The sequence below is a fragment of the Orbicella franksi genome, chromosome 11 (assembly GCF_964199315.1).
Source record: "Orbicella franksi chromosome 11, jaOrbFran1.1, whole genome shotgun sequence".
Classification (NCBI taxonomy): domain Eukaryota; kingdom Metazoa; phylum Cnidaria; class Anthozoa; order Scleractinia; family Merulinidae; genus Orbicella; species Orbicella franksi.
The window spans coordinates 5669193-5682450 of NC_138155.1; the positions used below are offsets into that span (position 1 = coordinate 5669193).

The 13258-nt window shown below is 40.5% G+C and overlaps 2 protein-coding genes and 1 pseudogene across 2 annotated transcripts in view; 1 reads left to right on the forward strand and 2 right to left on the reverse strand.

The window, feature by feature from the left end:
- LOC145503458 (uncharacterized) overlaps positions 1–13258 on the forward strand; it is a 92441-nt gene that overhangs the window by 59288 nt on the left and 19895 nt on the right. The gene's annotated exons all lie outside the window — the stretch shown is intronic.
- LOC145502442 (uncharacterized) lies at positions 2481–3910 on the reverse strand (annotated as a pseudogene).
- On the reverse strand, positions 6604–8623 carry LOC145502417 (allatostatin-A receptor-like). Its single transcript, XM_081481746.1, has one exon. The coding sequence runs from the start codon at positions 7717–7719 to the stop codon at positions 6730–6732; it is 990 nt and encodes a 329-aa protein (XP_081337872.1). The 5' UTR covers positions 7720–8623; the 3' UTR covers positions 6604–6729.

A 13258-nucleotide genomic window follows, 5' to 3' on the forward strand; every position in this document is an offset into this window, starting at 1 on the left:
TTCTTCGTCCGTCGAGAGGAAAATCGCCATTCGCCACAGAGCAAGAAGTGCTTATGACAAAGAAGTGCACTGAAGATTATCTTATAGTCCATTTCTCTAATTGACTACCTAAAGTTGTTAATGATGGTTTCGATCAACGTATATCAGAAATTCAAAGTTATGTGTATATGCAAAAAATATTTACCAGTCTCTGCTTATATATGGTATGCACAACCTTTTGGCCATCTTGGATCATTAATCGATACAAGATCGCCAATTTATCTCTTTTGCCACCATTCAAGATTTCTATTCGATCTTAAATCGTGGTGCGATATTTCTTATGACTACTGTCGGTTACGAGTGATCTTATGCATCTTAGTATAGATGCATGGATCAATCGATACGCGTAGAATATGTCGATGTGAACAAATTCATGAAAGCCTTTCTTATATCAAGGACCCCATATGAAGGCCCTTGTTTAAGGTAGGGTCTCTTTTCTAAGGCACTTATACAAAGGTCTTTGAATGTACTAAAAGACCTTCACATAAAGACCTTTGAACACACGTCTCATGAATACATTTCCTTATTCAGAAGTACTTGTACAAAGCTCCTTGTATAAAGATAACTGTACCAAGGCCCTTGAGTAATGGTCCTCGTATACAGTCATCATAGAGGTCCTTGTATCAAGACTCTTGTATACAGGTCCTTATCCAAACATAATTGTAAAAAAAGAAATGTTTATATCAAGTGCTTTATGTTGAGGTCCTTGGGTAAAACCATTGTATTAACGTTGATGTTGAATATTTTAAGGTATTTGCGGTGCTGCTGAGGCCCAGGGAGAATCTGTTTGAAGAAGGACACCTTTACGACAGACGCGCTTGAATTACAGACGAAATTAGTTCACCACGCTTTAGTTAACGCTTTGAGCCTCATGTGTCAAAATGCAAATTTTCCTTGCTAGTTTAAGCATATTTGTAATGCACTAATAGTCCAGTTTCGAGTTCGCCATGACCGCTGATTAAAAGCACTCAGAACGCATTTGCACAGGGTTAGCCTCGACCTTAAGTAAAATATTCACAAATTCCAGCGAGAATATGACCTGTTTACAACTCTATGTATTGTTTAATTTTCAAATTTGTGGCACCTTCCCGTCAGTATTTGTGAATATTTTTTTTTAGGTCAAGGCTAACCCTGTGCAAATGCGTTCTCAGTGCTTTTATTCAGCGGTCATGGCGAATTCGAAACTAGACTACTGGAAGAATGTTTCCTTTTCCCTATGACCTATATTCTTGAATATACAATATCAGAGGATGATGCTCAACTCGACAACCAAGAATTTAAATTCTCATAATATTAATAATATATAGGTTTAGCCCAGCCTAAAAGCATAGCTCCTGGGCCGGGTTGTCGAGAGGCCGATTGAGCTAACCCAGGAAAAGGTAGAATTTTGATTTGAGTTTTGTAACTTTGCGGTGAGGTTTTCTGCACATTGTTTGGCCTTCTGTTTTGAGTTTTAATAATCACCATATGCACGAAAAAAAGCAGCAAAAAACATTTGTATAGAAGAAAAAGTTATAATTCGGTTAACTTTTAATCCTGGGTTAGCGTTCACCGGCCTCCGAGCAATCCTGCCCTGTTTTCAACAAGTTAATCTGACTTGAGCCCGCGATCCGATCGAAAGCCAGCACTTGGTCAGCGGTGAACCTAAAAAAAACCGTGTCCTCGATGACCTGTAAACTTGAGCCCGCAATATGGTCACGTGCTACTGGTCAGTGGATACCTTGTTTTGACAGGTGTCAATTGATCATAACATGGATGTCCGATATGAAAGAAGTACACGGTAAACCAAGGCTGCATGCATCTGTCAACCTATTATTTGGAGTATGCCTTCCATGTTGCGCGACTTCGTCGTCGTCGTCGCCGTCGCCGTCGTGCGTACGCGCCCACGAGCAATACCGCTAGCCATGATAACCACGAGAAAGTCAACTCATGGGTTTCCTTTTCTTTCCTATATGAGTATGGAGCTCCGCTATAATAATGAAAGTAAAGAATGATGTTTTGTTGGCATTTTAAGTATGATAGAAATGTGTTTTTTTTGGGTTTTTTTTCAGTGAAACCATAGACTAGAGTTAGTCTCCACCCTATTCATCTATTTATGTTTATGCCTTTTCATGCTGGTACAGTGTACTGAGAAATTCAGTTTTTATCACCCTTGGGGCTTGGAGATAGGGGCGGTCAAGTAATCATGTAAAGAAAGATCCTATACTGACGAAGGTAAATGGTAACCCTGTGAAGAAGATAGGTGACTATGGCCAAAGTAACTGGTAACGCTGTGACGAAGGAGGCAGTTCAATAAGTGACACAATCTAGATAACCCGTGAACTACAGCGGCTGCTTTGAGATGCTGTTTAGTTTACACCAGCTTTTCTAGCTACAAATAACAAATAACCTGTTTACATCACTGCATGTGCTAACAATGTATTCTTCTGTTTACTTTTTGTTTACTTCCAGTTCTTCTGCATGTTGCTGCTTAAGCTCGTTTTCAGGTTTTTAAGCAAGGCCTGCGCTCGTAAGGTCCCTCCTCCCGGAGACCCTCCAGCACTGGCCCCTATGTCCCAGATGGCGTGAGCAAAGACATCAACACACACCCTGCCCTGGTTATCGCTTTCGGCCCAGTTCTTCAAGTCTTCGCCGAACCAGACCCTGAGCTCCAAATAGGGGTGCAGATACAGCAAGTGGTCAAAGTTGAAGAAGACTAGCTCGTCAGAATACTTATCGTCCACTACGGGCATGGCGTACCACAATCCTGATCCGTGCTTTATAAACTGCTGTAGTGGAAATATCACGTTGTCGTGTCTGTTGGTTATGATGATGTTCAAAGGATGTGCTTTAAAGGAGCTGTAACCATGGGAACCCCAGCGACTGTTGTAGGCGACGTCAGGGACGCACCTTGCTTTGCCGTCTTTGTAAACAAGCTAGCGTGAACTAGCATTCCATGCGCGCCTCGGTATATCATGTGACTTGGGCGGTTGTTACTCGTCTTTAAGCATTCGGGATGGTAACTTTGCTTAATTTTATAGCATGCAGCTTCACTTTTAGGAAAATTCATAGAACAATGTGACAGCATAGGTTCTAATTTTCTTCATGAATTTAATAAGAACAATAGATATTTGAAACATTTGATTAGATTGTTTATGTGATTTATTTGTTGGAAATAAACATTCTGTCGGGAAGAATGAAACAATAAGATACCTGTATTGAGATGTTTTTCTTACAATGAAAGGCGCAACCCTAATTCACTGTTTTGCTCGAAAATTTCTATCGGTCGTGGGTCGTGGGTCGTGGGTCCAAGTATTACACAGACTCCAAGTATTACACAGACCTTCCTCATGTCAGAAGCTCGTTATCGGAACCGCCCTCTCACTAATCTGTATTATCATAGAGCTACACTGAAATAAACGGCGTTTCGACGCGAAATCTTACCGAAAGATTTCAAATTAGCACAGTGCCAACTAAGACAACTTGAAGTTGAATTGCGAGGCAGAGACGCTCGTGATGAGTGAACAACGTGTAAACGCACGCGGTAGCTAACTATCTGAAGAAAAATAAAATAACAGTTCCCAAAAGTATTGTTTGCCTTCGGTTGTCTTAACGAGAGATTTTCTTCCCAGCTCAGTAAGCTTTCCTTTGTACGTCAAAAACCTCCAGCAGTACGCATCCTTCGCACCAAGACCAGGTCTTCACACATCCACTCGGCAGCATGGTTTGTGAAAAACTTTACAATTTGAAATGAATATGGCTTTGAAACTGAAGCCAATCAATGACAAATACGCCACACATCTGCTGCGGATGTTTGTTTGCACGCTTCATGAACCAGCGAAACAGAAAGCGTTTAAACTGAAGAAAGTCATTACACCTGATGAACAACTATTCTCCATTTTATATGCTCTCAAGACAGTTAAGTTCTCGCAATGATCGAATTGTAAAAAATAAAATGACGTAAGATGAATGACAGAATTTTATATCTGTGAACTGCGTAGAGATCAGAAATAAGAAGATTGGAGTTGATTTTTGTAGTTTAGTTTTCCATTTAAAGCAACCGAAGGTTTAAGAAGCCTGGGACTGAAGAAAAAAAAACCTAAAAATAATAAACCTTGAACAGGATTCCAGCCTGTAACCTCTGTCTTTCAAGTTTGACTCCCCTACCACCAAAGCTAACAAGCCACGCATTAGGGGTAAGACCTGAATTCCTACGTAGACAGTTTTTACTTCTCCTTGAAAGGCATTGGATACTTGACATAAGGCCAAGAGATGTGGATGATCTTTAAAACAACCTACGATACTCGAAGACTTTGAACAGCGATGGCGTTTATCAAAGATATATTCTTTTCTGACAAAAACAGCATCTGACTCATCCCCCAGCCATTGTCGGTGTTTCCCCGCACGAAAAAGGGCATAAAGGGGAATACACAGGGAACGTAAGAGGGAGCCAATTTTAAACCCGTGGGGTCACGCACGAGGTTGTATTAAGTGTAGCACAGTTGTGGAACGCAAAGAGGGAAGCACGAGCGAACTTATAAGATACGCACGGTGCGACAAAAAAAATAATAATGGGCGGGAATCCTGACATGAACGCACGGGTAAGGAATGGGGAAATCAAAGGAAATCAGTCGCGCAACGTACTTGGTAGTAAATGGCGGAGAGCCTGGCTTAGTAAAAGTGCCAGGAAACTGCAAGCGCGAGCCCACGGTGAAACGGACAGAGGAAGCGCCAGCAAGGGAGCACCCTTAGCAAATGCATGGAACAAATAAAAGGGAATACGCCGTGGTCCTATCGGGAGAATATACTGGGTTGGGCATAGCCCAACGTACAGGAAGTGTAACGGTTACCAACGCATATAGGGGTCTATCTATAAGCGAATGCATAGAATCCCAGGAGGGAGACTCTCCCTCCCTCCCCAAGAATTTATCGTGTAACTGATATGTGCTGTGTCGGCACAGTAATCAACGTGTTGTGCGACTGTTACGCCTTAGTCTTTACCTTTAAGATTAATGCAGCGATATGGTTTTATTGAACTGATCATTAACAGTAAAAACTATGGAAAATAAAAAGCAAATGAGAAAGAAATATGAGGGACGGCTGAAGGGAACATTACGGAGCAAATTACTCACACTCTGTGCTGGTACGAGGATCGATAACAAGACGTTTTGCTGTGTGAAAGAAACTGAATCTATAATGTGTTGTGATCGTATGACTTGATGTTCACCGCTCCAAGTAAAAAGACAGGAAGTGTCCAAATACAGGAACAGTTCAAAACTAAGTGTCAGGTCCTAGTTTTTAACTTTCAGACTGCTTAAAACAAAATGCTAGAGATGGAGTGGAAAAACGAAGGAAGATGTTTACAAAGAAACATCCAGGGAATATACGGGGCTCTGTACACTAAGACGTATCAGTAAACGCACGGCTGAATGCAAGGGGAACGTGTGGAAACGAATTAGGGAAATTAAGAGGAATTTAGGGGAACTCACCAAGTATCAGGCGCGATAGCGCGGGATTGAATGTAGCGTAGCACATGGAAAAGCGGACTAGGGAACTACCTACACGAGATGCGTGGTGTAGAGGAGGAGAAAACCCTGAATGGGGGTACCCACAGAGAATTAGCGGGAGACGTGGGATGGAACATATTGCAATTCTATCGGGGAAATCATTGGGTAGCGCTTAGCAGAATGTATATAAAACGCTTCCCAAGAAGGCAAAGAGGCGCTTGCGTGCGTAAAGAAAATGCAGAGGAAACCAGAGTAATTCATTAACCTTTTTATTATCAGCTACATTATATTAGTTCAGCACATCTAAGCACTGTATGAGCACAGTATACGCACTGTTGAAGTTTGATTCAGAAACGTAAGTGAATATCTATGGAATAATCTCTGTTTGTTTGTTTGTTTGTTTGTTTTTTTTATTTACGCCTATCTGCGTAACTTCAGATTACTTCACCAACACTGAGTTAGTTATATACAATATCTGATACCAAAGCCTATCATCGCATTAGAAATATTTTGTTATTCATAAACTTTAAGTTCTCAAAGATAATTAATCGCAGGATAAAGGGTTTGTTAAGATATTCTCTCTAGTGTAAGCCTTTCGTCAATTTTGCTCCAAAAGTCAGCCATTAAATTTACCTTTACCAACTTCAAGTTCATAAATAGTGAAAAGCACCACTGAGTAGTTCGCAATCGAAATGGCAGTCGCCTCCTTGTAACACTTCAGGTCATTGCAGAAAGATCTCTCTTCTTCTAAAACGTATTTAATTGCCTCGCGTATTCATCTATGCAAATTTATCGGAACAAAAAGTTTTAACACAACAACAGTATAACTTTGGCTCATTAACATGCCCGCTGTTTCATTGTCTTTGGACAACAATACAGCTACCGTGACCTCATTGAAGACACTCTATTAAACTACTAGTAATGAAGGAGGTGAATGAGATTACATCTCTTAAGTGTGCAGCACACTCAACTAGTATTCTTGGTTTGCCGGGAAACTCTGGACGGTGCAGCTATCGATACAATTTGAATTTAATCGCAGCAAACCACAGGTGAATCTTTATCGTAACGTATACTGCTCTCAACGAAGTAAGACGGAAAACGAGTTTCTTAAGAACAAACTAGTCATTACACTTTGGCTGCTAGCAAAGAGTTCTCGAGAGAACGTAACTCGCTTTGGGTGAAGGACAATCTATTTTTTCTTTTTTCACATTTTGGCTTCCATCATGGAGTTTTTTGTGGCACTCGCTCTGTTACTTCTGGTGGTTAAGGCTACGGTTGGTTGTCCTCGACCAGTAATTTCTTCATGGCGGCATCGGATCATTTTTTTGAAGGCTGCTTTCATCTTTCCATTCAGACCAATGTACAGCCACGGGTTTATGGCGCTGTTAGCCTGGCTAAGCCAGTAGCAAATGTAGATAATTACATAAGGATCCCACATCGCCCCAAGCCCACTCACGCCAAAGCTCACACCTTCGTCCAATTGATAGGCTTGTATTGGAAGCCAGCAGACTACAAACACCACCACAACAATGATGAGCATTCGGATGACTTTTTTCTTGGGGATGTCCTGTTCTCGTTGATTTTCACTTACGTTATGGTCCACTGGCACTTCATGGAGCCACAGTTTTCGAGCAACTAGGATATACAGAACTGAAATGACAACGAAGGGCAGGAGAAAGCCGACGGCGAAAAAGGAAGCATAGAAGGGCAAAATTAGAGATTCCTCAATTCGACACTTGCCTCGGATGAGCTTGAATGCAACTGGTACGATTGACATCAAGGCTATGGATGAGATCCAAATAATCGGCGTGATGATCTTAGGCTTCCTGAACCAAATGCTCCGCCGGAAAGGGTGTACAACAGCAAAGTATCGATCAAATGCCATCACTACAAGGCAGAAAATGGAGGCGAGCAACGAGACATAAACAGCATAGTAGAGAAACCTGCATTTAAAAACCAGAAGAAACTCAGAGCTCCCAAAGACATAAAAGTGAATAATGCTGACAGGCATCTGAATCACAGCAATCAGCAAATCAGCCACTGCCATGTTAACGAACAGGAAACTTGTTACATTTCTTGCTCCAGGTTTTTTCCACACGATGTAGATCAGCAGTGTGTTGCCAGCCAAGGCTGCGATCATGGTGATCACATAAAGTACGGTCAAACACAGCACGATGGTGTCATGGTTTGTCATGTCCTGTAAATTAAACAAAACAACTTTAAATTTTAATAGGACCTATGGTAAGACGTATTGAGTCATTTTGTTAAGACAAACACAATTACTGTCCAAGTGAAATAAATCATTAACAACAAGCGTTTTAAGGTAGCAAAACACACCCAAAGAATAGCCTTTACAGTAGTGTCGAAATCCTTGTAGTTTTTACTCAATCTCACTGGGACTGGGTGTGTACTATTCGTTACGACTTGACGGGGGTGGGGGAAGATCGGGTGGTTGTTTACCTCCTTACTACAATCCCCTCGATTCATATCAGTTTGCCTCCTTATCGCAAATAGGGATCTTGTTTACAATGTTTGCCTTTATAGCATAAGCGTAACAGTTTCTGATCAAGCTACAATGATATCGACTCTGATTAGTGGAAGTACATGACATGATTAGCAGGAATTTGAACCGATGTATTAAATACTTTGTTGGAGGCGGGTTTAAATACTCAATTTTACAGAGTGCCTTGGCCTTGGTTCATTAGCGCCTTTGCCGCTCAGATTTTCTGTTGTTTTTGAAAACAGATATCGCTTAAGTATTACGCCTAAATAGTTGAGCATTTCATCAATTACTAGGTCTCACTAGCTCTTTAAAAACTTGAGTCAGTTACATGATTCATTGTCTTTGGAAAGTCATATGCAAAGGAAACTAACAGATAAAGTGCGAAGAAACAACGAAACGAGAGCGCAGCGGCTAAAAGCACTGTTCTTAGTCCGACCTCTGCCACGACTGATCGATATAGCAAATCAATTAAAATGCACCGATGGTTAACTCGTAGATATGGAAGCAATCACTGATTTCCCTTTTCCAGTGGGTCTATTGTAGGGAAGTCGCACATTCCTGCAATTCGCCATATTTTGTTCTTTCGAAACCGCAGGCCGCGTTCGGTTTCTCCCAAAAACCGAAACCGCCTTACTAGTGGGACGATTATCATCTTAACTGATCTTTTCACAGTAGCCAACAAATTCTTTACAGTATGTGGGCTCAATAGTCGTATTTCTCCTCATCTTAAGAACAGAACAAATTTTTTTAAGTCCGTTCAGTAACCAGCAAACAAAACATTCTGACATCTGACGTCTGACATCTGACATCTGACGTCTGACATTCTGATGTTCTAACGTTCTGACGTTCTGACGTTTTGTTCTAATTGGCTGTCAACAAACACAAAGATTGATCGACATGTTTATATCGAAGCGTAAAAGTCCAAGTCTTCAGGGCTTTCTTGTGAGCCTCTTAACTATGTTTGAATGACCGCCTCAAAAAAACACGCAAAAAACGAAAACCGCGAGCTAAATTTATGATTTCCCGCAGCCGAGCGATGGTTTCTTAGCCGTAAACCGCCAGATAAATGCGTACTCGCAAACCAGTTCTCAAAATTGGTTAAACTGCAGACCCTCCGAGTCATAATATAGATCCGCCATACCGGATGATCTAGGCTTCGTCCATGCTGCTTGCACTGTTCCTGATTCCTTCAACTGAACTAAACACGTACAACAGGTCCAGTCTATGGAAACCAAATACGGCATCCTTACTGGTACAACAGAATTTTTTTTCTTGCAGTTTGTTGCTTTTAGTCGTTTACGAGCTTGTTTTTTTTGGGTTTTTTTTTTGCGCATGTTATGCCCTTTATTCCTTTGCATGGCTTTTATCCACGGTTTTCGCTTCCCTTACGCCCTTTAAGTGTTTTCACGCTTTTACCGTTTCAGTTTGGAGAACTGTTAGTTTGTTATCTTATGCGTGCTTTGCCTCAAAAACGCCGGTTTTGTGCAATGCTGTTCCCTCGGCTCCCTTTAGTTTGAACGGTTTGTTATATTCAGTAATGTTTGCTTTGCCTCACATACATCCGTTTTGGGCAGTGTTATTCCCTCGGCTCCATTCAGTTTTGCACGCTTTGTTACTTCAGTAATGTTGTATGATGTTTGTTAGGCAAAGCCGCATACATGCTTTGCCTCAAAAACATCGGATTTGCCCAGGGCTATTCTCTCGGCTCCCTTTAGTTTGCACGCTTCGTTATATTCAGTGATGTTCTTGTATGCCTGCTTTGCCTCACAGACATCGGGTTTGTGCAATGCTATTCTTTCGGCTCTCTTTAGTTGCACGCTTTGTTATATTCAGTATTGCTCTTGTATGCTTGCTTTGCCTCACAAACATTTGATTTGTGCAGTACTATTCTCTCGGCTCCCTTTAGTTGCACGCTTTGTTATTGTTATATTCAATACTGTTCTTGTATGCGTGCTTTGCCTCGCAAACGTTGGGTCTGTGCAGTGCTTTTTCCCTCGGCTCTCCGCTTTAGTTGCACGCTTTGTTATGTTTTGTACTATCAAGTGTCGAGGTTGCTTTGACTCGCAAATGCCGGGTTTGTCGAGGTGCTCCGTTGAATAGTACTTGATGTTTCTGCCCATGAACCCTACGGCATTAGTTTCTGCCAAGGCGACGTACGGTCGAGTTTGCTTAAAAAGTCTGTGATTGCCAAGGACATGCCTGGAAACTGCTCGAAAGTCGAACGTCGGGAAGTCTTTTTTTATGTTTTGAAAACTTTCAGGCCAAATTCCATAGCCCTCTTTGTATTTTCTGGTACAGCATCTTCTTGTATTGTCAGGATTTCTGATTCAGAAACACTAGCGAAACGCGAGTTTACGCCGGCCGTTTAGTTTTTGTTTGGTCAGTAGGGGGTAAATAATGCTCATTAGTATATACCAAACTGGTGGAGAGTGCTTTTCGTACATTCTGATTGGTTGACCAAATTTGAAATAGTGGACTAATGCAAATCCTGCATTTTAATTGGCTACGCTACTAGAGGACTATTAGTAATAGTTGTCGAGTAGCGAAATTAACGCAATCGAGCATGACGATTTCTTTCGTTTTATTCCCAAATAAATATTTCTTCAACTTGTATTTTCTAACTTTATTATTTCCTTTTCTGTTCGACCAGTTGGGTGATACTAAAACAATTAGACCATTCGCCCTCAAGGGCCACGGGTCTAATTGTTAAATAGTTACCTCACCGCTTCGCAGCTCGGTAAGTATCCACCACCAGCGCTTCGCAGCTCGGTAAATATCCACCACTAGCCACTTCCACGGCGGGGAATAATTGTTAATTAGCTAGAGATAGCGAACCAATCAGATTGCTCGAAACACCAAGATCTCTGAGTGTGTATATACTTATTAAAAAAAAAATGTTCTTTTAGGCTCGTCGAAATCCCATGCAAAATATCAATCCTAGAGATGGGATTTTGTATCTCATCTCGACTGAAAATCTCCCAGAACTTATTATGGTTAGAACGTAGCTGCACTGTAAAAAACGAAACATAAAGACTCATTTCCTTTTCTGATGCACAAATTCAGCTAACCGCAATTGTAAGTTCAAAAAAAAAAAAAAAAAAAAAAAAAGAACAGATGAAAAAGGAAAGTATATAAATCTCTACACAGTAAGTACCTCAGCCCAGTCAGCGGTTGTAAATTAAACTTTTGAGTTGTGTAACGCAGAAAACGAGTTAACGTTGTTTGCTGTCGCTCAGTGACCTTTCGTTTGCCAAAGACACATTCTCAGGTTTAATTTCAGTCATGAACGTCGTGTTATAAGCAGGTGACCACGATATGTTTGCTAATATTTCTTAACTTGACCTTGCAGGTGAAGACGAACGGAGAGAAAATGGGAAAAACTTCAGCCGCTGAGCTTCAACTGAGAACTTGCCAAATAAAATTATCAATATTTTAAGGAGGCCTCCCATCACTTAGAGGTGGTTTTCAGGAAAAAGAAGCTGATGCACAGACAGATTACAAGAGATAGAAGAGGAGTTTTACCCGTCGTTGGTTTTTTTGCTTTTGGAAACAACGTGCCAAGAGAACTTATAAGCACAGTACTGAATTTACTTAGGCATGAAGTCACGCAGACAAGAGCAACAAGACCTCCGCTTTGCGCTGCTGTGTAATGTCCTCTACTCCTCTACTTAAAAACCTTTTTAGAGCAAACTATGAAAAATCTAGCTTTCTATACCCAACTTTTAACTGTACAGTTTAAAACAAAAAACCAAAACAAACTGAAAAGGTAAACTCGTGTCTTCTACTCCCCGCTGGATCATAAAGGAAATAATTGAAAAGTTCTCATTTATTGTTTCTTTTCTCTCTCACTCGGTGTGAATAAGCTTAGCAAAGTTTATTACTAAAAACGAGAGACCATGATCTAGTTCATGGTCTCTTGATAGTAAATGTAATAAAAAAGAATAAAGAAACAGAGACGAGACAAAAATAAAACTAAAGGAAAAAACGTTTATTTTAATTACCTCAACACTAGATTTGAAAACGACAGAATAGGACATTTGGAAATGCCGGCTAGGTGGTGCAATGTGGGTTGTCGACAAGGAACGTCATTTCGAAGACCCTCCATCCTGACAAGTCGCAATTAACGGAGGTTAAATTAAGGGAAGGAGAATGGTAAATACGAGCTTCGTGAAAAATAGACTGCAAGACGCACGTAACCACTAGAGAAACTAGACTGCGAGACCCGTGAGCTTCGACGAAAGTTTACAAGACCCAAGTTTTTTCAGGTCTATTCGCCGCCTTTAAATTAATGTGGGTATACTCTAACAGGCACTAAGCGTTTCTGTGGCCAGTTTACTGCAAGGGGATCGAGTTTTTATTTAGAGATAAAAAAGCTGCTTTTTTCCCAAACTTATAGGGATGGTAACGTTGTAGACAGGAAGCACTTCACAAACAGTTAACTAGAAGAATAAAAAGACAACATATTTGGTTTGGCATCAACACAGAAAATTAGCAAATTATATTTTAAGTAAAACTCAACTTGTCTTCATGTAGACATCTGTCGTCTTAGGCGCGCAAAATAGTTTTGTTTACACCTTAGCACTCAGAATGGGCGGTGACGAGATCAGTTGACAGACTGACTGTAAACGCTTAATTATTACATCAAGTCTTAACTCAGTTGTAAGGAATCAATTTTTCACTTCAGTAGCCAAAACATTTCTTGTGTCGATTAAAATTTCAATACGATCGGTTGGCGAAAAAATGAAAAATTGACGTATTTTCGAATCCATTAATGAAAATGAGTCAATAAATGGACAAATGAAAATGAATAAGATGTACGAAACAATAAGCGAAGAAGAAATAGTATATTGGTTAATAATATGTTGGTTGAGAATCAGGATGTCTACAGAAAGACCTGTGTTCCTAATAGCCGACAACGTAGTCTTGTGCACGTCTTGGCACTTAGACTGAGCAGGGACGATATCAGTTTACAAACCTTTGTATAGAAAAGGATGAAATAGGGTGACTATTGTTATCTCGACTGCTTTCTTCTATTGAAAGCAAAAAATACGACGATCAACAAATGAAGAAAAAAAAATAATTCAAAAAACCCATTTAGTCATTTCATATGTTTATCAAGGTAAGAGCACCACGAAGGTTCTCGAAAACTATAAAAAATCGGTGAGCAAAAACTTCAGCTTTTCCAGCGCTTATTCTAGTTCACTTTCAGTTCCATGAAATTTTATCGATT